The following is a 25,726-nucleotide window of genomic DNA, read 5'->3' on the forward strand; positions in this document are numbered from 1 at the left end:
TGACTACAAACGGAGCAATTCCAATCTTAGCAAAGCTAGCCTTCACCGTACTGAACCTGTAAGAGGCAAATGACGTCAGAAAACACCGCCGAGCAGTAACGCGCCGTGTGATGTCATGATTTGCGGTCACGGATTAGGCAGCGAGTCTCATGATCTCAGCTGTGCATTCAGATGTACTTGCCGTCGCGCTACCTTTTCCAATACAATCAGAAGTGCGATATTTGACGTGTTTAGTACTAATTCGTCCTTCCCTGCTACCCACCCTCTGGATAAATACTTAGGCATCACGCACAGTTTCCCTGTGCACTCTCTGTCCTTTCTGGAGACTTCCTGAAGCTTCTCCTCCAGTTCGGAGACCTTCCTGGCCTGGTTTTCTTACGGGCTACCTGGCAACAGGAGGCGAGGCCCGGCTGAGCGGCGGGCTGCACGACCCCCGCGCCCGTACCCTGACGGGGAAAGCCTTCCAGGACGAGCGTCGCGGGGCGCAGCCGCCAGCCGCACGCCTCGGGCCGTCCCCAGCTCGGCGCGCAAAGGCGCTTGTGACTCGCTCCCTGCCCCTCGCCGGGGGCCTTTCCCGCGATGCCTCCTCGCTGCTCCACGGCGAGAGCCCCCTCGCTGCCCGGCCCCGGCGGCGGGCGAGCAGCGCCCCGCGGGTGCCGGTGCCGGTGCCGGCCTTCGGGCCGCCTCAGGCACTGCCGAGGCCGCGGCGCGCCCCAGCTGCGGCGGGGAACGGGCCCGGGCCGGGCTGCGGGCCGAGCGGGGCCGAGCGGGGCCGAGCGGGGCCGAGCGGGGCCGAGCGGGGCCGAGCGGGGCCGAGCGGGCAGGGCGGGCCGCGGCCCCGCGCCCCCGCGCGCCTCCCAGCCCCGAGCACATGCCGGCGGGCCCGGGCGCGGCGGCAGCCAATGGCGGCGGGGCAGGACATGATGTCAGAGGGGCCGTAGAAAAGGCGCGGAGCCTCGCGCGGCGCCCGGGCTGCAGACGCGCCGCTCGCAGGCACGGCGGCTCCGGCTCCGGCTCCGGCTCCGCCGCCGCGCTCCCCCCCGCGGCGCGGCCGCCCCGCCAGCAGCCGCCCCGGGCCCCGCCGCGCCGCTCTGAGGAGAGAGGGGGGCGCCGAGTGCCCGTCCCATCTGGTGCCCGTCCAACTCTTCTCCTCCTTCCCCTTGGCTTTTTCTTTTCCCAATGAGCGCCAGCGGGCTGGGGGAGGAGCGGGGGAAGGAGCAAACTTTGCCCCTGAGCCGCCGCCGCCAGCCCTCTGGACTGTGAGTGCGCAGGGTGGGCACCCGCCCCATCCTCCCTGCAGCACCAGCCTGCGCTCCGCCTGCTGCAGCCTCCCTCTCCCTCGCTCTCCTCCTCCAAATTCCGCACAGTACGATGTAGGGGGCTCGGTGCTACTCTTTTTGCTTTTTTTTTTATATTTATTTCTCACCGAAGATGGTTTAATTTTTTATATTTCTATTATTTATTAATCCTTCCCAACCGTAAACCTGCCCAGCCTTCTGCCGGCTGGGCCAGAGCATAAAGCCTGGGACTGCACCTGGGGCAATGAGCCCTGCGCTGAAGAAGCCTGCTAGCGGGACGCGCCGGGGGCCGCGCAACAGACTAGACCCAAGCCCCGAAGCTCACACCGCCACTTCTCCCCTCTCCCTCGTCCCCTTCGCCCGCCTTCTCTGCACCCCGTCCCCTCGAAAGCTCGGATCCGTGTCTGCGCTGCGCTCCGGAGATCTTTGCCGGGGTGAAAAGCCCGGAGCCCAAGGAGAGACGGGGCGGCCGTGCTAGATGCATGGGGGAGGGCTCCGGTTAATGCAAGTTCTGGGCTCCTGCAGGGACCCCGACAACTGTCAGCAGCAGCAGCAGCAACTCGGGGCCTCCTCCTCCGCTTCCTCAGCGATGCTTTTCCACAGTCTGTCCGGCTCGGAGATGCACGGGGTCATCGACGAGATGGATCGGAGAACCAAAAGCGAAGCACCGGCCATCAGCTCGGCTATAGACAGGGGAGAGACCGAAACGGTAGGAGGCGAAGGAATGGGGGAGTCATTCAGCCCCCTAAACGTAATAAACCCCTCAAAGATACAGCTTTGCCCTTAAAATAACAGATCGGGGGGAAAACGTTTGCAAAATGCTAAATCGGAAGAAAATTAAGCATAAAGGCACCCCAAAAGATTAAATAACACCGTGGGGAAAGGCATGAAACTGTTAATTATTAATAATATGCATAGTAATAGTAACGCTTGGGTGAAACGAACGGTACTGCTCTTGCGAGAAAACAGAAAGATAGACCAGCCTTTTGGTAGCGTCCAGGAACTCCTTCCCTTCCCCCAGCCTGTCCGGCCTTCCAAAGTTTTTAGGAAGAGGCAAAGTAGGCTTTTATACAGATAACATTTTGGCACGGCGAATTTTTCGTCTGCAGAATGGAAACACGAACACCAGAGAATCCGATTCGGTGGGTTTTTTTCAGGTAGGGTGTCTGCACTGAGGTAGTCCTTATAGCATTTATAAACAAAAAAACCCCGAACTCGAGCGCCTTTAAATGATGATTTTTTAAAAAATAATCGTAATGTATATGAGCACTGGGTTTGCGAACGTGGCAAACAGAGCTAGAAGACACGTTTCAGGGAGCCGGACGGATGCAAATTTTTATAACTTTACCACTTTTGATCTTGTGTCTGCTGATGCGTGGTACTTGTATATTAATACATTTAGGTAATAAAAAGATGCATCCGTTTAACCGGAGTTAAGCTAGCAAAGCGGAATAGATTTTTGAAGTGTGGTAACTGAGTCAACGTTTTATGTATACTACTTTTTTTTTGTTAAGAAATGATAATTCTGAAGTGAAATGATCCCGTACTTTGGTTAAATGCTGTCTTGTAAGCTGATACGGGCATATGCAAGAAAGATTATCTGTTCTCGGTTCTTAAAACTTCATCAGTATGTGTAATTTCTCTTAATGCTATGTAGAAATTTACTTAAAGGTGACAGTGAGAGTATTTAATCCTGAAATACTGGCTGAAAAACAGCCGGTATACTGTGAGGGTGGAACGTGATTTCTAATCTAAACGGGTTTGGTTTGCTTTGGAAAAGTTAATAGTTCTCCGAACATTTAAACAATATCGAATGATCTTCCCTGGAATAAATATTGTGGCGTGATACCTTTATATATCTATATATAATGTATATGCGTACACGTGTGTATATAATAAATAGTGGAACAGAATACTGGATCCTTAAATACCATTTCTGGATCTCAGGATATTTCTGTTACCGGAAAAGCAAGGCAGAAAACCCGTATTTCATTTGAAGGGGGTTTACAAGAAACTGCTTTGGTTACAAAGCGGTCCCGAGCCCGAGCCCGGTGAGCGCCTGAAGGCAGCCAGCCCCGGTACAGCTGTGCGGCTCACAGCGGTGCGGTGCCGACCGTGCCTGTGCGGTGCTGGCAGTGCCGCTGCGGGATGGAAGCAATCAGTCCGGCATATGCTGAAAAAATACCTTCATTCGCTTCCGAGCCTTCCCTGTTAGCTGTCTTTTCTTTTTGCTTTGCGCAGGGACTTCAGGCTCTGGAGGAGAAAAAAGTAAACAAACACCCCCCCCCACCCCCCCCCCAATGCAAACAACCCAAGCTGCCTGCTTGTCGCAGCTGTAAAAAAATGTTTCGGGTTCTCCTGCCCAGGAAGAGCTCTGCAGCGTGCTTTTGTGCAAAGTGGGTGATAGTAAGTTTGGAACGAAGCGGAGAGCAGCCTTGCGAGGGCTGCCATAAACACTCTGAGCCTCCTCCTCTGGACGCTGTTTTAAGGTGCCGGCTGAAATAAATGAGCGTGCTTCCACGCTTTCCCAGATTTTCCTCTCTTTCTTTCTCGGTAGAAGTTGACGGAACATGTATGTATTTGTTTTTTTGCAGGGCTTCGATTGGATTGCGATTTGACACTAAACTATTAAATTATATAGGGGTTACATTTAGTTTTATTGCTTCCAAGTTTATCCCAGCATAATCTGAAGGGCTGTGTTGTTTTTTCCCCACTTTCTTTCCCACGCGTTTCCCGCTATTTCGTTTTCCTGATAAAACATCCCGCACCTCCGATCGGTACCGCTGGTCTCCTCCGCAGTTTTGCTTCCCGATCCCTCGGTGCTGCGGGTCGCAGCAGATTTGGACGCGTGGTGTTGGGAAGCAGCTTGCGGAGGGAGCCGTGCCCGTAGCGCTGCGGCTGCTGGGGGGCTGGATCGTAATTCACTCGGAATTTTATAGCTAGGAAAATACACACGCGGACACGCTCCACATACATGCTCTCACACAGCATTAACTATGCAGACACTCTTAGTATATCCAGAATAATTTTTTTTTTTTTTAATTAACTATCTGCGATTTGCCCTGCTCTGTGGTTATTGCGCCTGTTTGTTGAACAGCATCTTTTCTTGTTCTGGGACTGGAAAATTAAAAAAAAAAAAGAAGAAAAAAAAAAATCCTGGGTCTCATCCGGATGCCTTCCCTAAAACCCAGGGTGTTTTTCTTCTTGTCTCGCCTTCCTCCCGGGAAGGTGGGATGCTGCGGGACCCTGGGGACCCGCGTCCCGGGCGCAGGTCGGGGCGGCCGGGCTCGGAGCCCCCTCCCCTGCTCCCCACTCCTCCCCCTGCTCCCCTCTCCTGCTCCCCTCTCCTCCCCCTGCTCCCCACTCCTGCTCCCCACTCCTCCCCCTGCTCCCCACTCCTGCTCCCCACTCCTCCCCCTGCTCCCCGCTCCTGCTCCCCACTCCTCCCCCTGCTCCCCACTCCTGCTCCCCACTCCTCCCCCTGCTCCCCGCTCCTGCTCCCCACTCCTCCCCCTGCTCCCCACTCCTCCCCCTGCTCCCCTCTCCTGCTCCCCTCTCCTGCTCCCCTCTCCTGCTCCCCTCTCCTCCCCCTGCTCCCCACTCCTGCTCCCCTCTCCTGCTCCCCTCTCCTCCCCCTGCTCCCCGCTCCTGCTCCCCACTCCTGCTCCCCACTCCTCCCCCTGCTCCCCACTCCTGCTTCCCACTCCTGCTCCCCTCTCCTCCCCCTGCTCCCCACTCCTGCTCCCCTCTCCCAGCCCCTGCGCGGGAGCGGAGGAGGCCGGCCCCGGCCGGGCAGGGGCAGGGGGAGGGGAGCCCAGCAGCGCACAAGTTTCTCCTCCGGCTAACGGGCTGTGATTGTCTTCCCCCAGCAGACCATGCCTTCCATCAGCAGTGACCGGGCCGCCCTGTGCGCCGGCTGCGGGGGGAAGATCTCCGACCGCTATTACCTCCTGGCTGTGGATAAGCAGTGGCACATGCGCTGCCTGAAGTGCTGCGAGTGTAAACTCAACCTGGAGTCCGAGCTCACCTGCTTCAGCAAGGACGGCAGCATTTACTGCAAGGAGGATTACTACAGGTACAGCCTGCGCCCCGCCGCCGGCCTGCGGGGACCCCCACGCTGAGCACCCCCCGCCCGGAGGGGATCCCTGGGCGCACGCTCGCCCGCGGGCTCCTAAAACCTCCCGCCGCACAGGGAGGCTCTTGGTGGGGACGGGCCCCGCGTTCCCGGGGGGGGGCTTGCGGGTCCTGGGGGCTCCAAACGGGCGCCCCCTCCCCAGGCTTCTTGGGCTGCGAGGGGAACCGAAGCGGCCGGGGGAGCTGCGCGGGTCTGCCCCGCAGGCGCCGGGAGGGCCCGGAGCGGCACCCTCGCCCCGGGGAAGGGCTCTGCCTCCCCCCCGCGGCCCCCGAGGGGTGCAGGGCCGGGGCTGAGCCCGGGCTCGCTGGCAGCAGCGGGGCTGCTCCTGCCCGGCGGGCCCGAGCCGTGCGGGGGGCCCGGGGCCACCTCCGGGGCGGCGGGGAGGTTTGCGGGACGGGGGCCAGCGCGTTTTCCCGGTGGGAGCTGGCGGGGTGGGAAGCGGGAGCGCGCACCCCCCCGCCCCCGGCCCGGGGAGCGAAGCCGCTCCGCGAACGGCCCGGCTTTGTGCGGGCGGCCCGGCCCCGCAGCCCTCTCCCTCTGCCGCCCTCCGGGCGGGCCCGACGAAAGGCGGGGGGGGGGGGGGGGGGGGCCGCGCCTCTCACCGTCTCCTCCGGCCGTTCTGTTTTGCAGGAGGTTTTCGGTGCAGAGATGCGCGAGGTGTCACCTGGGGATTTCTGCCTCCGAGATGGTCATGAGGGCCAGGGATTTGGTATATCACTTAAACTGCTTCACTTGCACCACTTGCAACAAGATGCTGACCACCGGCGACCACTTTGGCATGAAGGACAATCTGGTGTACTGCCGCCTCCATTTCGAGACTCTCATCCAGGGGGAGTACCAGGTGCATTTCAATCACTCGGATGTAGCCGCTGGGAAGGGCCCGGCATTGGGAGCGGGCTCTGCCAATACTTTGGGACTGCCTTATTACAACGGCGTGGGGACTGTGCAGAAGGGGAGACCCAGGAAAAGGAAGAGCCCGGGGCCTGGGGCAGACCTGGCAGCCTACAACGCAGGTAAGAGACCCCCGTCTTCCCCCCGGAGCAATTCCAGCGGTGTGTTTCTGTTTGCTTCCAGAGGGGGATTTCCGTTTATTTTAGCTTAAACCGTTAATAATAGTTTAGCTGCAGCATAATTATTGAGATCAAGTGCTGTCAAACTGCAATTACAGAAGCTAATATGTTAGCATTTTTCACTTCAGCTGGAAATAAAATGTTTTGAAGCAAGGTCATCTGGTTAAGGAGGGGGAGCAGGGGGAGCCGTAGCCTGAAATCAAATCTGGAAACCAGAGATTGGAAGTTAGCACTTCGGCGAGCTGCGAATTCGCTTTAGTAGCTACGCTCCCAAAGGCCGCTGATGGGCGAATTGTTCTGCCCTCGTCCTGAGCTCTGGCACCGCAGAGTTTTGCAGGGAAGGAGGGAGGGGAAGGCGGGCGGCGGCCGTTCCCGAGGAGCTGCCGGGGGTGCGGGTGCCCGCCGGGCGCGGGCGGGGGTCGCAGAGCCGGGGCTGCGGGCAGCAGGTGCCTGCGGGCAGCCTCGGGGCTGCTGCTGCGGGCAGGAGCTGGGCTGGAGTGTCGTTGGTCAGCTGGGACTCGGGAGAGTCGGGGACCCCGCAGCACCCCCTTGCCCAGCCCTCGCCGCCCCCCCAGATCCGCGGCCAGAAGCGAGCGAGCGGCCCCGGCAGCAGCCGCCAGCCTGCAGCAGCCGCCAGCCTGCAGCCCCCGCAGGACCCGCGGCCCGGGCTCCGCATCGAGCTGCAAACTTTCCGCTGTCTTGCCTCGTTTGACCCCCCCCCACCACCACCGCGCTGTAATTTTGCAGGCGAAGGAATTCGGGCGGTCTGTGCCCCCCGCCCATGCTACTCCCCCCTTCCCCTCGCTCTCCGGCGTCCATGGAGCTGCCCTGCTCCTCCAGCGCTGCTCCTTGTACAAACGGGGGGGTGGGGGGGAAGTGTTTGGACAAAAGAAAATTCTTAGATCTTGCTTTTATTAGAAGGATTGGAGGCGGAGGTGGGGTTTGCCCTGAGCTGTGCGCCCAGCCGGCCCGTCAGACCCCGCAGACAAAACTCGCTTCTCTCCCTTCTGCTGAGCGCTGCCCGCTCTCTGCAGCACGGCTTTGGGGTTGGTTTTTAATCTACGAAGTTCAGACGTGTCCCATAGGGCGTAGATTTGCCTTTAACTCTTTTTTTGGGGGTTGTTTCCCCCCCCCGGAGAGGGGTAGGTAAAGGCCAACTTTGCTGCGGTTCGCTCCGAGCCGCACCGGACCCGCAGCCCCGGGCTGCGCCGCGCTTTGCTCGGGACCGGGGGCGGGGGGGGCTCGGGCTGTGCTGGCGATCGTCCAGCACCGGGGGCTTCGGGTGCGGGGGAGGAGACCCCTGCGGGAGGGGGGGCTGCGGGGGGTTTGCGCCCAAAGCCGGAGCAAGGCTAGCGCGGAGGCTGAGCGGTTCGCGCTGAAAATGGCAGGGAAGGCAAGGCGCACCGCTGACTGGCAAACGCACCTCGGGAACAGAATCGCCAGCTATTATTGGTTTAACTAATTGCTGAATAATTGGGAAATAGCGCAAAAATCAGTAGTAGTCCCAGCGGTGAAGGTTGATGAAAGGTGTATGCGGTGTTCTCGCGAGTTCCAGCTGAGCTTTCAAACATCCATAAACACGCGGCTTGCCGTTTAGAAGCGTCTCCTTTCCGGAGGGGTTAGATTGTAATTGTCCTTCCGCTGTCTCCCTGTGCAGGGCAGATGTTCGGATTCAAAGGACCCGTAAACCGAACCAGCGGCATCTGTCCTGGATGGGAGCACAGCCTGGGAAAGTCTTACTGCTCCCTCACTTCCTAAATAAACTGGCTTTATCTGTATTTTTTTAAAATTCGTTTTCAAAATAATTGCCCTCCGATTTTTTTTTTTTTTTGGTCTTTTAACTTTTGTGTAGAGCCTGCAACTGGAGCTTAAGAGATCTTCCTTGAGGAACCTTTGGCCTCTTTGCTTAAACTATTTATCTACTTAACTATTTACTAAACCAGTAATCGACTAATTTATACCAGCATAAGTGCCATTGATCTTGGGAATCAGACCAGGTTGCCCGTTGATGTAAAATTTCACAAACGAGTAAATTACTGCAAAGCCTTCCATTTTGCGCCCTTCAAAGGGAGACCGTTTAAAGGTGTGATAGTTTCTCTTTTTATTTTTAATGGAACTTGTCATTTCCTTCTCAGAAACGCACAATATTGTCCTCCGAGGGGATCTGTTGCTGGTAATTTGTGTAGAATACTTTGTGTAAATAAAGCTACACCCAGAGGTGGTGGGAAAAGGGGGACCCGTAAACTTAGGCAGAGTGGAGACCGGAATTATTTCGCAAATTGCAGCAAATATTCATCTGCAACACGAATTGGACTGACCTTTTTTTTTTTTCTCCTACTTAAACGGGACTGCGTTTGCACGGGGATGATGGGTTTTAGATGTGGATAGAGCCTGACAAGTGGAAAATAGCTTGGAAGGATGCTGAAACTTCAAAAAGATTTCTTTTTCTTTCTTTCTTTTTTTCTTTTTTTTTTTTTTTAAAGTGTGTTCCTGTGATCATAATTTCTTCTTTCACTTGTTGGAATGGAGTTTGATGGGGTTTTTTAGGTCAGTAAATCAATGGCTGCAAGCTTGCTGAACACAGAAGCACCTGTAAAGAATTCTGAATACTGCCTTTGTGAATGAGCCGGCAGAGCCCCCAGCCCGCTCCCACCCTCCCCGGGCCGCCCCGAGGAAGGCGCTCGGAGCGACCGCGGCCCGGCAAAGCCCCGGGCCTGTGCCAGGAGCGGGGGTTCCGAGAGATCCCTGCGGCGCTAGCGGGAGGGCGCGGAGCGCTTGGGCGAGAAGGTGCTGGGCACCTGGGCGGGACACGGGCCCGGGCGGTGGGCACCGGGGCCGCTCCGTGCCCCCCTGCCCCCCCGGCACGGCTCGGCAAAGCCGAGGGGGAGCTGCCCCTCCGAGCGGGCTCTGCCAAAAGTTTGTTGGTTCCGCTCCCCCACCGGCAGAAATGGGGAAAAGCTGGAAAGTTTGGCAGAGCGATTTTTTTTTTTTTTTTCCCCTTCTTTCTCTCCTCACTTCCCCTGGGAGCAAAAGCTGAGGGGGAGCTGTCCTGGGGGCACAGCTGCAGAGCCAGCAGACGGGAGTTAAAGACGGCGGGCTTGCGGCGGCTGCCGAGCAGAACCGGAGCTGTGTGCCCCCGCTCCGCCGCCCCCTCCTCCCCCTCCCCGGTCACCTTTGGGCTCCCCGCGCGGCCCAGCCGGTCCCTCCCGGGGGGGGGACCCCGCTCGCTGCCCGAAGGGCCGGGGTCCCCCGGGGAGGGGAGGGGAGGGGAGCGGGGCCCGCTCCGGCCCCGCCGCCAGCCCCTTCCCCCGGCCCGGCCGGGGCTGCCCGGGTTAATCGCGGCGCTCAGGGAATGACCGCGCACTCGCAGCGGCCATTCAGCGCCATTCACTTGGCTTAATTGAGGGGAAAGCCCCTCGGCGGGCGGCCCCTCCCGCCCCGCCCGCTGCCCGGCGGCAGCCCCTCGCCGGCCGCTTTGTTCCCCGGCCCGGCCCGGGCCGCTCTCGCCCCTCGGAGGCGGCGGGGCCGTCCCGTCCCGTCCCGTCCCGTCCGGTCCCGTCCCGTCCCGTCCCGTCCCTCCGGCAGCCCGGGGCGCGCAGCCCCTTTGTCCCAGGGGGCCCGGAGGAAAGAGGGTTTGTAACCCAGCCCCCCCGCCCTGGCCTTGCGGTGCTCGGCCGGGAAGACGGGCGCTCCTCGGGACAGGCTTATCTCCCCCGGCCTGGAAACACCTCCCGAAATCCCAAGGCTGAGGCAGTGCTTTGGGTGCCCGTTGCGAAGGCTTGGCGGCGGTGCCCTCCTTCCAGGGCTGCCAGGAGCCTCAGGAGCAGCGCCGGGCCCTTCGCCGGCTCCCAGTGCCACAGCTTCACCCCTTTTAATCCCAGTTGTGGGAAGGAGTTCAGGCGTCCGCCCTCTCCAAGCCTCTTCTCCTTTCAGCAGGGAGACGGCCGCTACCCCTGCTGCTGCCCCAAGCCCCGACCGGAGGGCTCCGTCCCACTTGTGTCCCCCTCAAGGATGTGGGTGCCTTCACCCGCTCCTGCCAAACAGCAGAGGAGGCTGCACCCCTGCCTGGTCTAGTTAATCACAAGTTCCCTCTCCAGGCAGCAGAAGGTTAAAGCACCCCCTCGACTCATTACAGACGGAAAGGGGTGTACGCTCCTGAGCCACTGAATATGGAGAGCTGGTGCGTGCACCAAATGTGTCTCTTGTTTCATCATTCTTTCAGAATCGGGATTAGTTTGCTTTCTTTCTGGGTAATTTAACATGTCAAACACAAGCTACTAAGAACAAAAATTCCCCCAAAGGAAATTCCTCTTTCCCATCTTCCTCATGTGCTGTATACTTAGCGACCCACCAACTACTTAAGCACGCGCTTTGCCCTGCATCCCCGCACGTGGGGGGATCTGGCGATCTGAGCGTGAAACAGCGCGCCCAGGCTTTCCGCTTCAGATGGCGTTTGTCACGGCGACAACAGCACGTCCTGCTCTACGCTCGCCTCGCCGTTTCTAGAGGCAGCCTTAGGCGTTACTCTGCAGCGGGTGTTTTGGTCACCCCTATCAATACATAACGTTTTAATCCTCGTTGCTGGCGATGCTCCCCGTGGACATCACCATCTTGTGGCCAGGCGGGCGGTTGTGTCGTGGCACTAATGGAGGCGGCTGTGGGAGCTGGGGAGACCAGCCGAGGGACGGGGGGGCAATGGCCTGCATCGGGGGACGGGGCAGAGGCGCGAGGCCCTTAGGAATGTTCCGGGGTCAAAAAGGAGACTTGGCGCCACTTCAGAATTTCTTTTATCGCAAACCAGGAATGAAACGTCAGTGAATTTAAGACTCCTCTATTCGACTGGAATTTTACCAATTGTATTTCTGAACTCCTGGCAGGAGCCCTAGATACCGCAGTTGAATGGAAATCTTACGTACGGATAGTCCGACAATCCCTTGGGGAGATACACGGGGACGCCACGAAGGAACAGGAAGGAAGTGCCTGAAAACCAGAGGGTTGCGTGAGGAGCGTGTACAGTGTTAGTCTTACGCCGTGGCGCCTTTTGCAAAAACTCCTCAGCTCTTAAAATCTCCACACGCTTACACCCTTGGCCCGTTCCGAATCTCAGTGCCTGCAACGCCCATAGATACTTCAGATTCTGTGAGGGATGCCTATCGTATTAGACCCAATACAATAGACTTTTGAGGATGGTGCCAAGCACCGCGACGAGACAGGAGAGGGGAATTGGCACTAACTGGGAATATTTGTGTCGTATCGAGTGATGCCCGGGGGTACCCACGCCGCGTGCGCAAGACAACGAACAGCAGACACCCTCGTGCGCTTTCAAAATCTGTTCTGTAACTTTCTTCATAGAAAAGGACGATAGTTAGCCAGTCTCACATGGTACCTGTTTACTGTCATTTTAATATAATTTTTATTTAGTAGATGAAGAGGTAAAATTAGCAGAAATTCAAAGAGTAAATTGTTCGTTGTCCTGCAGGGCTTGATGAAAAGCTGATACCCTCATTCCATTCTGGGAGGGTTTAGAATCACTTTTATTTCCTTGGATCCTGAATGTATCTCATCCTCTACAGAACGGGTTAAAATCCAACTACTTGCAGCCCTCGGGTTTGTTTTGCTGCACGTTAACGTGAGCAGACCTCAGTCCTTCAGACAGATATTTCGATGCGTTTCCTCCTAAGTCTCTGCCTTATTATTTCTGGGAGGGTTTGAAAGCGTTTAAGGTAACACAGAGGTCTTTTCCATGACTAATATCTAAAATTCTGTGAGTACATTTTAAAACCAGGTACTGCTTGGTTTTATGTTCCCATAATAGAATTTGCTATGAGCAATATAGTTTCAGTTATTCATCCCAGTATTCTTTACAGCAGGAACTGTAGCTACGAAGGAGACTGGAGCACATGGGATGACCCCAGTTTGGCAACTAGATCTCAGTTCTTAAACCAGAAAAAAGGTTCTGCTACATTCCATCCAGCTCCGTTAATACTGCATTTTTACTGTCTCCTTTTATGTGTCTTATACCTTTTAAATTCAGGTGCTTCCAGTCTTTCCACAGGAAAACAAGCAGAAATGCTTCTTGTTGCTAGAATTTGGCACCAGGTACTTAGGTCTGGAAAGGATTTATACAAATGTACGCACATGCACGCACACATGCATACCCATTGATATATAAAGTACAATTTCTTTAAGCTGTTTTTTAAATTACAGGAGTACAGAAACACAGAGAAAAGTTTGAGGCTTCGGACACTTTCTACGTATCTGTTAAACAAATATGCTTTTGGTCTGAAAGCTGAATTTTTGCAGGCCTCGCTCTATATTGTGCCACATCTTTGTAGAAGTTTTTGAAAAGCTAAAGTTTGCAAAGCAGCTAGCGTACGTGCTGCAAAACTGCCGTTTACAGAATCTGTATGCGTTTTTACTTATGAGTATGTGCACTTTATGTATATTTTTAAAAACTGGTTTTAATGCATGCCTTTCAGAATTTGTATGTTTTCAGTAGGGCTGAAAACCTCTGATGGATAGCACGAATTTAAAGTAAGACTGTAAGGACATGTCTATGAGATGTACTCAGTTGTAATGAGCCGGCGATAATGACAACTGAAAACAAATCTGTTTATGTGTTTAAGAAATTCACCAATAATTCACATTTTAAAATACAGAGGGTTTCCCTCATTTTTTGCATGCAACATAGAGCAGAGGTAGTTGTGATTTTTCATTCCTTTTAACATAAAACTTACAGGAAATTAAAAGGGAGTTGTAGATATTGGAACAGAAAAAGTAAATTAATGACAGTTTGTCAGAGCTGATTTTCAGTTATATCCCTGATTTTTTCAGTGGATTTAAGCTCGGTCCTTGATGTTATTTTAAGACTTATTCTATGGTTTACTGTATGCACAAATAATTGAAAAACTACTTTTGGTATATGAGATTATTTTGCTTGGCATTCAACATTTAATGCTACTCGATAATTATTATAATGTTCCTTGCTCATAGACCTCCTTTACAGGCTTTACGGCTGACTTATGCAAATGTATCAATTAGTGTCATTCAGTGATTTCAAAAGGATATAACAGAATTGATCATTCAAACTAGTATTTACAAATACTTTTTTAAAAAGGGAAATATAAACATATAAATAATTAAAAAGCTATTTTTCATTCGGCATGCCAGCGATACATTGTATTAACAGCTTTATTTCTTTCGCTAGTCAAATTATAGTCCTAATTTGCTGTCTGGTACCCACAAACTTTATTTCTTTTATAGTGTTTCATTTAATGGTCTCTCTTGTACTCTACAGGGTTTAGTTTGATGGAGGAAATAATTATAATTTTAACTGGTCTGTTCCATCGAGATTTAAGTGGGCTGCATTGTACGGCTTTCTTTGTACGTTACAATGCAATTTATAGTGATACAAAGTACATTAAAACACTTTACAGAGTTGAGGACAGCTACTGTCCTACAAGCAGAAGGTGGAGGAAAGGCTGTGTGGAGATGGAGGGAAGAAAAAAGGAAACAGACCTGACATTTTAAAAGCCATAAAGAGGCAGGTGAGGGTCCTTGCAGCCTGGTTATTGTAAGGGGAAAAATAGAAGATGCAGAAATGGAGGGGAAGGCAAGTAGGATTTGTGCCAGCACAATACATGCCATGGTATGTTATTTTAATTGCTGCGCTCAGATGAACTGCAAACAATGTTGGTCACAGAGCAATAGATTTACACGCCTTTTCCTCTTGTTGCCTTAAGCTTTAAGTTGCAATGAAAACGATGGTGACCACCTGGATAGAGACCAGCAATACCCCAGCAATCAAAAAACAAAGCGCATGAGGACATCATTCAAACACCACCAGTTGCGGACAATGAAGTCATACTTTGCTATTAACCACAATCCTGATGCCAAGGACTTGAAACAGCTAGCTCAGAAAACCGGCCTGACCAAAAGAGTTCTTCAGGTAAGAAGAGCAGTCCTTTGTCTTGAAAAGTAAATAAAATATCAGTTTTATATTGGAAATGCCATGGACTTTGCTGATTTTCAAGCTTTTCGCAATTGTTCACACCTTCTGTGAGAGCTCAGTTAAATCCTAGAAAGTATGAGAAAAGTTATTTCTTTCCAGCTTCCCAAAAGTAGAACACTTGGGTTCTAATTTGTAATGACAGTTGTGAAGGTTTGGGGCCCTGCTTGTTTTCCTGTAGTTAGGTAATTCTGGTGCATGTTTTAGCTTCCAATCTGCTGTATGAAAAAAGTGAATTATTTTAGTTAGTGTGTTCACTGTAAATGAGAGCTCTTAATTTAGAAATTACTGTGAATGTTTACCTCTGTAAGAAATTAATCAGCAGCCAGAATTTATTTTATCAGGACAAGGACATCTTTTCTTTCATAACTGAAGCAGACAGAAATTTATTTTTTCAAAGATTTTTTTTTTTTATTCATAGTTTAGTAACTTAGAATGAAAGGAGACTGCATTTTAAAAGTACTTTTTCTCTGAAACCTGGATTTTTCTTGCTTCAAGGATATACACTCCGTTTGAACTATTATGGGAAGCAAAGGTGAGAATATTAGTTGATTCAGCTCCATTTTAATTTATAGTTCTGGTTCAAGAAGTCAATTTTAATGGGCACTTATCCAAATAACTATACCTAGAGGTAAATTTGGGCATGCCAGGATCTATTGCTGAAATTTTAAAATGGGGTTTAATTGTAGAAAAATCGTTTGTGAGCTTCATAGAGACAGGTAGGGCTCAGAGACAGACTCCTGGGAAAGCATCGTGGACAACTCTCGCAAATTCATAGGCAAGTGGAGGGCAGTAGACAAAAATATTGAGAAAAACTGAATTTACTGGAGAGATTCCGGACCTTACAGTGTTAATACCTAGCAGATGACGGAACAAAGGTTTTGCAGGCTTCACAGTAAAAACTACTAATGAAAAAACGTATGTAATTACTTCTCTTTGCTACATCCTCCATAGCTGGATTTTTTTTGTTTTTATGAGGCTGTTTTGTGGTGGTGGAACAGATTCCTCCGACATAACTAGTGCACATCCTAACACTTGATGTACTGTGTCTCACAGCAGCTCTCCTTTATCCATGGGCGAAATAATTTATTGCATTTGTCTATCCTCATTTTGACGCTTCTCCTTTATTTTACCCTCAGAGTTTAGACACTTCAGTAATGTCTATTCTGTCCATTACAGTGCACTCACACCTGAATTATCTGAGAAATTTCACGTAGCGCATTAAGAAATGAGATCAGTGTCTAGAAGGTGTCTTTCTCTTGATCATCGTTCTGTTCTGTCTCCTCACTCCACACCAACTTTGACTTCCATCTCTCTCTCCTCTCTTCACCTAGTGGGTTTTTCCTACCATCTTTTTTCCAAGTTATTGTCTCTGTTTCTTCCTTCCTTTTCAGAATGTATTTCCTTGTCTCCAAAACTGGACTCTGTGTCTCCACCACACCTCGCTCCCTTTTTCAGTTTCTTCATTGCTTCTGTTTCCGCCTTAAACATGCCGCACCTTGCAGTTTTAAGGTGCTTAGTGGCTCCTCTTTTTTGCAGTAGTCCCTTACAACTCCACTAAACTTTTTTCATCTTTTTGGTAATTGGTGTTTAAATTCTTTCACAGTTAAATACTCCCATATGTCTGGGGCCCTTTAGCTGAAGAGTGGTGGAAGGTGATAGTTGGTGGTGAGGCTTGCGCCCAGAGGATGATGCTGTTGGAGGCACTTCAAGAAAATGACTCGGAGTGATACTTTGTCTAGTACCACTTGAGTTTTCCTGTCTGTCACAAGCACGCTCTACTCCATAGTCTTTTGAACTTTTGTTTGAAAATTAATTTGGGCCATGAAAAAAACAAACTTGTTTTTTGATTTTAGAAGCCTTGTGCCCACTTGGTTTATCTCTAACCTGTGAGAGGCAATCTTTCAAACACCGAAGTTCGCCTGTATGAGTTTCAGGGTTGCTCTTTGCTGGGGAAAACTCTTCATGATGTTGGTTACTGAGATAGTGTCACTTGTTAATTCTTTTGAGCCAGAAAGGTTGGCATTCTATCTGTGTCATTTATTGAACACGAAGTAATTCACTGACACTATTGATCTAAACAAGCATCATTAGTATTAGTCTGTCTTACATACCGAAGGCGCGTGGACTCCCAGACGTGCATGCGCACTTGTCAGTAGTAAGAAATCTTCCGTGTTCCCTGTGTTGTTATTAGGCGTGTTTGTAAGCTGTTGTATTTTCTGTATGTTCAGATCTCAGTTCAGTTGATGAAGGATTGTGGCTCTTTGTATATCATCAGTAGAATATATTTTAACAGGAAATACAAGGCAGCAAATCAGGAGAAACTGATTCTCTTGTTCTGAAACCAGTACACTCCCTAAACACACGTAGCAGAGTTCCTAGTGATTTAGGAAACAGCTACAGTGCCCTTACTATCCAGACAGTCCTGCAGAACAGGTAATGAGGGTGCTTTGTTTGTAGGTGAGCAGAGAATTTGGCCATATTCTTAATGATCTGTGATACCGGATTCGGAAGACCTGACTTCTGTCTTTGCTTTATATACAATCAGTCACCAGCTACACATGTCCGGAAGCGGAATGGCATGGAAATGTAACATACTGCTTCATAAATTACATTTCCTTCAAGTGGCTTTGTAATGCAGACTATTTTCCATAAGTAGCCACATTAGAATCACAGCAAACCTATTTATATTTTTAACTCCTATTTTTATTTATTTTCATTCCAATTTAGCTTTATATTTGCAATTTAATTTGTATACTTCTTGTACTGCAGCTGGAGAGCACAAGCCCATTATTGTGAACGATCATTCATAATTAAAGTGACCAGCTAATTGTGAGCTAACTAACTGGCATAAATATTTCTCTTTTGGGAATTGATCTTTCTTTTTGCGAGTTTAGAAAGGGAAGGTGGAAGTAGATAGCCCTAAGAAGATATGGTTTGCTACCTATAGGTATGTACCTCTTCCCTCCCCAGGACTCTGGAATATGATTATCCATGGCAAAAGCAGTTCAGGAACTTAAAGTGGTATTTTTCAGTGGGTGTCTTATACACTGCTTGTTCTTTCCTGAATCGCTCCCCAGTAAAGTTGCTATGAAAACCCTACGAAGATTACTGAACGCATTCGGACTTTGCTAATTCAGTTCCCAGTACTCAACAAGTGTGAAAATTTTCCAATCACGCGTGGGTACCCTGCGCTGCCTCTCGGTGAAGAGCTGCTTTAGGATAGCATACTGCAGGCTCTGTACCGAGCCTCCATCCATAAAATATCCCATAGTTCCCCTTTAACTGCGTGTTTAGTAATTACCACAGAATAGTCAGAATGTGTGTGCGATGAGTGAACGTAGCTTGCTCTGTGGTGCAACATCCTTCATGTTTTTGTTTCTCCACTTACTAGTTAGTAGAATTCAGTAAACCTAAACGTCTCCAGGTAGCTGTGTGAATGAGCAAAATTGTGTTTAAAAATTTATTTCTAGCACAAGCTATTCATACAACTAATATATAACATCTGCAACAACGGAGGTGTTACAAACAAGAAAACAAAGTTGTCTAAGGTGATTAGATGATCTCATTCACCGCAGTATCTGAATCCTTTACAATACTTAGCGTATTTATTTTCAGTGCTTCCCAGTCATATGGAGATGTTGTTTTATTCCTATTTTACTCGATGGAGACAAAGAGCTGCACAGATCACTGAAGAGATAGTATAATATTTTAACCACAGTAAATATTGTTCTGCCTAGGTGCTGAGTGGTCCAGCTACAGGCATCCAGCCCCCTAACCAGAATGCGGTACCATCAATGGTGGGCCTTGCAGCTGCTTTTATTTTTCAGTGGGAGTTCTGGTCCATATTTTGCCCTTTGATTTGAAATAGCTCAGCCTTATAATGATACAGTTGGACAGAAAAACACTAAATACTTCCCAAAGATTTTGTTTATTCCCCAGTACTGAAGACCAGATTCCTAATTGTGTAATTGATGTGAGATAAGTCCTTCTGGAACAATTCTTCCAGTTATGTATGTTTGGTTTATTATTTCTTTACTGTAATACCGTTACAGGTGCAGGGCCTGAATTGCCAATGTGAGCATACAGCGCTACTGCCATCATGCACGGGCAGCCCTGACTTGCCAGCTCTTACACGCTACTTTGCACAGCCATAAGGAACAACACGGGGCCGTAGAGAAGCAGGCCTACATTCCTACAACTCCAAAAACAATAGTTTTAGTTATTTCACTGCTCTTCAACATGAAGGCTTTGCAGAATACTTTCATATCTTAAGTGCATGCCAGAATATCACTATTGTGATAATTATTTTATGTTGTCCCTTTCTATCGTGAGACAAGGTATTTTCAGAATTTCAGCTAACAAATATTTAGATGCCTTTTCAGTAATAACACGAATATTCACTATTGGACAATTTTAAAGAGCTTTATAACCATTAGCTGATTAACCCTGACAATATCTCAGCGAGGAAGAAAGTGAAAGTAGTCATACTATCTCTATTTCTGAATAATATTTACAAGATTGTGGAATATTTTAAATGTCTAACATGAATTACCACTATTAAAGAGAGAATGAACCATCTTTCATGTGTGGCTCCTGAAAGCAGCATTAATGTTCATCGGTAAGGGCGTCTGAGCACAGGTTTTCATATTTAATGGCAGATAAAGGGGAACACATAAGCACCAATAACCTTGCTCACTTTTCTTTACATACTGCATGTTTCAAATCACAAACAGAACCAATTCCGTAGAGTCTCTCGCCCTACTAAGGTTAAGGAGCAGTTGGACTTTTAGGAACAATGTAAATTAGCAAAATAGTTATCGTGCCTTCTATAGTTTTATATGCTTTAAGCAAGAAAATTGTTTTGTGAATAGGAATGGAAATGTTACTCAGATTTGGGGCTACTGCATATATAAATATGTGTATTTTTAATGACCGTAAGTGTGAAATTATGCAGAAGTATGTGTATATGCAACTGGGCTAGTGGTTTTCTTTTAATTATTACGTAACCATGGTACACATACATATCAACAGCGGCAGTCTCTAAACTCCCATTCCACCTTCATATGTATTATCCTTTTTACAGTTGCTAGAAGGTATATTAAAAAAATCAAAACCAAATTACTTTGTGGGACAAATATAAATTATCTCTTACTGAAAGGTAAAAAAATCCCATAAATGTTCAAATTGCTGTTTTTTACCATTCCTAACTAGTTGGCGCTTGAGACTTTGCGGCTTGAATGACCAGAACAAACTGATTTGCTTCACTGGCATGCCCTGCACACGAGGCTCCTCGCCTCACTCAGAACCATGCGCACACGCTTCCGTGCCTCCCGTCTTGCGTGGCTCTGAATGAACGGTCACATGAGAGGACACTGGTTGTGAAGGTGTCAGGCAAAAATATCACATTTGGTTTTGCCTGGTTTTGGCCGCATCACCGTCCTTTAACAGGTTTACCACTATAATGGACCATGTTATAAAATCATGAGTATATTTTTCCCAGTGCTAGTTTAGGAGATTTTTCTTTTCTTCGTGTATATGAAACTGATATATGGCCTTTAAACTAAGCGTTTTAACAAAGGAAATGCCCACATAAACTGTTGTAAAATACTAAGCTTTCAGAAACAAGGACCTGTAGGGATGTGATTTATGCATGGCCCATGAATGCAGCTCCTATGGCCACTGCTAGAATTTGTGCCTGAGGATTATTTCCACGTGGCATTCCCTGCAGAGAGTGCAAGAGAGAGGGTGTGCACCTTAAAGACCCTTGGTTGGGGGAGAAAGCTTTCCAGAGAAAAAGTAAGGGTGCTCAATAGGGGGAATTTGGGTCTGCACCATCCATAGATGAGAAGAAAACCAGTCAGAGGAAAAACAGCTGAGACATGTTCATCAGTTCTAACTGCAGCTGGCAAGCTGCGAATGCAAAGAGAACACCTTACAGGACTGCTCGTATTTACGAATTGCTCCTCTGTTAGCGGTCTGGCTTAAAGAGGACCCTATGGCAGGGGCCGTGCTGTTTCAGAGGTAGAGGTCAGAAGGTAGAGGCTTCCTGAGCTCCACGCACCCAGTGTCCCTGTACAGGCCACAGAGGAGAAATCTGATGGAGATACTGTATGGCTATGCAGATCCTTTCACTCGCTCGGTTCCTTTCTCCGACAGATACAGAGATGACGAGGCTCATTGCATCTGGAAAGACTCGGTCCTATTCCTTATAGCAGGTCAACGCGAGGACAGAAGGATCAGCATTGAGTCCATTGTAAAGAATGTAACAATGACAGAAGGCCTTCTGATAAATAAGCACAGTGAAATTTCAGCCAGTTTGTAGCAGTAAAATTACCTGGTATCAACATCCATCACGTTGAACACAGGGTATTTAATGACATTTTCAAATGTAGTCAAAGTGATATATTGTACCTAGGTTTCATGCAAGTTTCACAATCATTTTTTTAAACTATTTTCAAATAGGTCAGAAAAATACTTTATCTTTAAACAAATCCTGCAGACAGTGGAGAGCATTATTAACTTGGACCTAAACACTAAAATTTAACTGAGAAAGGTGAAGTCATAGCTTTTGTCCTTCACTCATAGATAATAATCAAATAATGCAAGAAGTAGAAATCTTGGAAAAATTTCTGTATGTGAATGTAATTGCTACTGAAATGACAGGTTTTAATGCAATCTGGGTCTTTAATACCATTCAAGCCTCTTTTCCTGACGTCATTCCAGTACTGAAAACATTTGAAAAAGGAGACTGGCATAGGCGAAGGGAGCTGAAGCATTTGAGAAAGAAGAGTAAGAGAAGAGTAAGAAAGAGGGCCAGTCCTTTTAGAAAAGCGAGAGCACTGCTGACGCTGAGACGTGGGAAAGTTCCTGGGAGAGCTCTCAGGGCCTGCAGAAAGGCAGGGTGCTGTGGTCTGTGTCACTTGCTGCTTACGATGGGAGATGGACTTGAGATACGAGGGTGCCGAAACTCGTTATTTTATATTCGTCAGATGCTTGATGTCTGCCTCATCCAGACAAATACTTCTGGGATTGAGGGCAATCAAGGATTCGTGCGGGCTGCCAAATTTCTAAGCATCTTTATATGTAGCCTGCAGAGAAAGACTCTCCTCCTCCATCCTTAGTCCACTCCTGTCCCAGGCAGACTGTTTATTCAGGATTGCAGGAGAGGGAAAGACGAATGCTTTACAGGTGTGCAGAGGACACTTCTCATGACTGGGGCTACTTTTCTAACGTTTCCAGTAAAAACATCTTCCACAATTCAAGCGTTGGTGAATTTGTGAGTATGCTTTTGCTTTTTTAAACACTGCAGCTCTTTAAATGCTACCCTGTTATATTAAACTATTTCAGGTTTGGTTTCAAAATGCTCGAGCCAAATTCAGACGGAACCTCTTACGTCAAGAAAACACAGGGGTGGATAAGACTTCAGACTCAACACTCCAAGCAGGGACCCCATCAGGTCCTGCCTCAGAAATATCCAATGCCTCCATGAGTCCATCCAGCACTCCCACTACCTTAACGGACTTGACTAATCCTACTATGCCTACTGTGACATCTGTCTTGACGTCAGTGCCCGGAAGTCTTGAGGTTCACGAATCTCGAAGTCCTTCACAGACAACTCTTACAAATCTTTTCTGATGACTCTTTCTTAATAATTTCTTTAAAAAAGAAATTATTCTTAGTTGAAATTCCAAGTGTATTTTAATAGAGGCTTTGAGCAACTGACTAACCACAATTAGGATCTCTCCTAAAAAACAGAAGGAAATGTAGTGTTCTGGTATTACGGAGTATGGACTGAAGAATAACTTGGAAGATCTATTGCAACACAACATTTGTGTAACTGTACAGTTTTGTGGACTGAGCAAGGGAAACAGCAATTAATTTAAGTTGGCTAAAGCTTCTGTATTTTCAAAGACTGCCATGTGCCTTATATACTGTTTTATCTACATTCTTTGGATTCCATGTCCACTTCTCTCTTTTTCTCTCTGTATATTTATGACCAGGGCAAAAATGTTAAGAGTTTGTTACTTTGAATAGTCCTAAGCCTTTCATTGGTTGCTTTGTTGTTTTAGAATTTTAAGGTCGAAGTCTGTTCGAATACCAGAATTTGTAAAATCTAACCAGTAATAAAACCACTTATGGAAACTACTTGGTAATGGCTGCAGTTACATTTAACATTAGTGTCACAATCAAGATAGGCTGATTGTATTTAAAAGGATTAGAAAACCGCACTTCAAACACAGTATCTGCCTAGGATAAACTCTAAATATGATGTCTACATTCCTCCTGTTCCTGAAGTGTATGTGGGTGAGAAATCCAGCTTGTACAACCGTCTAGGTATCTTCATTATAGAGAAATAAATGTTAGTTGCAGGTAGAAATGATCAGATAACATTAAAATTCAAACAGACAAACTATACTCAGTTTTGCTGCGTGAAAGAAACTAGGCTTCAGCTAGCATTTATGAAAACAATCTTGCTTTTGTGCAAGAGGTGGCTTGTCCCGTTTCACAGAGGAGACAGGTGGGTATCCGACGGCTGCGTGGCCACAATCGGCCCCTTACAGAGGTGGGCACTGGGTAATATTTTCCCTAGGAAAAAGACAGAAGTATTTCAGGTTAGTTTACAACACTGGTGGGAAAAGTCAAGGCAAAATTCTGTTTTATAAAGTCACAGCCTTACATTTTTTGTAATGCTTTGAAGGAATAAAAAGCCAAGGAAGAATATTGATATTGTCAATACTAATAAAAGTGGTTATTCCTTTAATGATTACAGACCTTTCAATACAATTTAATTCCTTCTCCCGAAAAAGTCTGTGCAGAATACAGCTCGTATGTTGAGTTTTTTTCCTATTGTTTTTAAAGATGCTTTTCTGTAATTAAAGAAATACCTCAGCAAAGTTTAAATATGTATAACAACGAGTATACACTATGCTGTTTGCCCAGTAGTTTTATATATTTTGAGTGGTACATAAGATGCGTATGGTTGTTCCTTTTCAAACTTGTTACAATCAGTTTATTTCAGTCAAATGTTAGGTTGCGTGTGGCTCGCTCTCTAAAACTAATCCATCGCTCCCATTGGATCAACATTGCTAAAAGATTTTTCCAAACAAACAGCAAGATAGGCGCCAGGATTCGTGTTCTTTGCCCTTTTCAGTTCATTGAAGATGATTTAGTAGGCCAGACTCTTTCGTAACAATGTTTTGGATTTAAAAGCGCTACATTTATTCAGCTTTCTCAGCTGAGAATTTGCCATTCTTGTGCAAGCCAAATTCCTATCGAGATCAGTGAGAGATCTCAGGGCGTGAGGACTGTGGGATAGAAATGCTGACATAATTAGGTCATTTATTAACCTTTTTTACACCTCAGCTTAAAAAAAGCCACAGGTGAGTTATCTGAAAAGCAAGATAGTCCGAAACATCACAACGAGCTCAGATCTGTGAAAGGGATTACTTTCTGGTCACTAAAACCAAGAGGCTAGCATAGTTCATTAAGCTTATGCACAATGATGAAACATTAAGAAAGATAATTTGGATTGAATTAATAACTGCTACAGGTTTGTCCAAGACATTTTTCCTCACAATATAAATGTCTAATAAGGAAATTGTGCTGGTTAGTGGACTGTAAAAGAGTACGTATCCGCCTTTCAAAGATGTTCAGACACAGATTCTGCTGTATGTAATGTTTTGTTCATTGTCAATTACCTTGGAGATTTTTTTTTTTTTTTTTTTTTTTGCCATGCTTAGCTGGATCGTTTCTTAATTTAAAAGGCAATGTTGGTCCACTGTTAAATGGATACAGCCCATAATTAAAACCCCTGTGTATTAGCCTGTAAACAGTTTTAAAAAACTGAATCCTGAATTCTTAAGTGTTACGGCAAATGTAGCGGATAACAATTCGAATGGTTCTTTAAAATTGCAGTGCTATTATTTGTGATCTTGTATTTCAACTACCTGAATCCACATGGATGGAAATACCTTTCAAATCGAATCTCAATATTGCCTTTCCAAATAGCTGACATTTATGAAGGGGAATACTCTCGTGTTAATCTTATCTAAAACCTACAAGAGACAATTAGAGAAATTGTCTGGTTTAATCAAATCAGGGATTTTGCATATAAATAAGAGACAATATTCTATGTAGGGTCTTTATGTAGGTGCATTAGGATTCACTCACTGGCTCCAATGACCTATGTTGTCCCCATGATTGTTTCAATCCTGTGGTATTGTTTGGTTGTTTAGAGCTTGTTGGTTTTGAATGCTGTACATTTTTTTACTACTGCAATCCTAATGTTTCTTCACATACTTGTACAGTTCCACATTTGATGTATTAGTCTGAAATTCTGTTAAAAACATGAACAAAAATGGAAATGATATTTCTTTGGAAGTGTATTTTTACTGTATATCTAATTTGAACTAGTTGAACATACTTCTTTACATTTTGCATGATAGGTGTGTAGTTCATTTTTTAAATATGAAGAGACTTAAGAGTAACTTAGAATGAGAATATAATGAAACCTATACAAATATGGAAAATACATACAATGATTTGCTACATGTTGACTCAAGGAACTTTTTGAAATACATTTTACCTAGTTTATTTAAGATAATGCAGATATTTTGTCTTTGAGTTCATACATAATACAGAATATGAAAGGGGATTACACACTAGAAAAACTCTCGAGTCACCTCGGTACTTGACAGCACACTGGATTGTTCTTCTCAAGCAAAGAGAAAGGATATTTGATCTTAAGAATGCTAAATAAATATATTTTGATCTACAGTAGAGAGGGATAGCATTACTGTAAGTGATAGGTAATGACAACTTAGAATTGATTGACACTATTAATAGCTACATTTAATGAAATTTATTTTTAATTCAAATTATCTAAGTTTGGGAAGAGAAGACTAAGGATCATTGTACTAATGAAGAAGCTGAATGCCTGCCCTGGAAGCAAAAGTCAATTTATCACATATACTATGGATGGAGAAAGTGCCTCCAGGACATTTTGGTTTCCAAACTATCTTTTCTTCCTACCTGTTAAAAAACCCCACATTTAAAGCACTTTCCTGTAACTGTTTGTTATTTTTTGTCTGTTGGAAGGTGAAGACTAAAGATTAGGCACTCGTGAAAATAATCTTCATCTAAAGGAAAAGGAGAAAAAAAAAACAACCCAAATCAAACTAATAATCAGGCTTCACACTTAGGCACAATGATA

General features: G+C 47.4%; 1 protein-coding gene across 2 annotated transcripts; it reads left to right on the forward strand.

Moving 5' to 3' along the window:
* Positions 1–1,179: 1,179 nt before the first annotated feature.
* Positions 1,180–22,149, forward strand: LHX2 (LIM homeobox 2). Of its 2 annotated transcripts, XM_075716749.1 has the most exons (6): positions 1,180–1,259; positions 1,824–2,007; positions 5,171–5,373; positions 6,064–6,446; positions 14,246–14,451; positions 21,862–22,149. In XM_075716749.1, exons 1-6 carry the CDS (start codon positions 1,180–1,182, stop codon positions 22,147–22,149), a joined length of 1,344 nt encoding a protein of 447 aa, XP_075572864.1. The 2 variants fall into 2 exon arrangements, with proteins under 2 accessions (XP_075572864.1, XP_075572865.1); XM_075716750.1 differs by lacking the exon at positions 1,180–1,259 and having other exon boundaries at positions 1,888–2,007; positions 6,064–6,459; positions 14,253–14,451.
* The last annotated feature ends 3,577 nt before the right edge of the window (positions 22,150–25,726 follow it).

This window comes from Pelecanus crispus, chromosome 9, assembly GCF_030463565.1.
Source record: "Pelecanus crispus isolate bPelCri1 chromosome 9, bPelCri1.pri, whole genome shotgun sequence".
Lineage (NCBI taxonomy): Eukaryota > Metazoa > Chordata > Aves > Pelecaniformes > Pelecanidae > Pelecanus > Pelecanus crispus.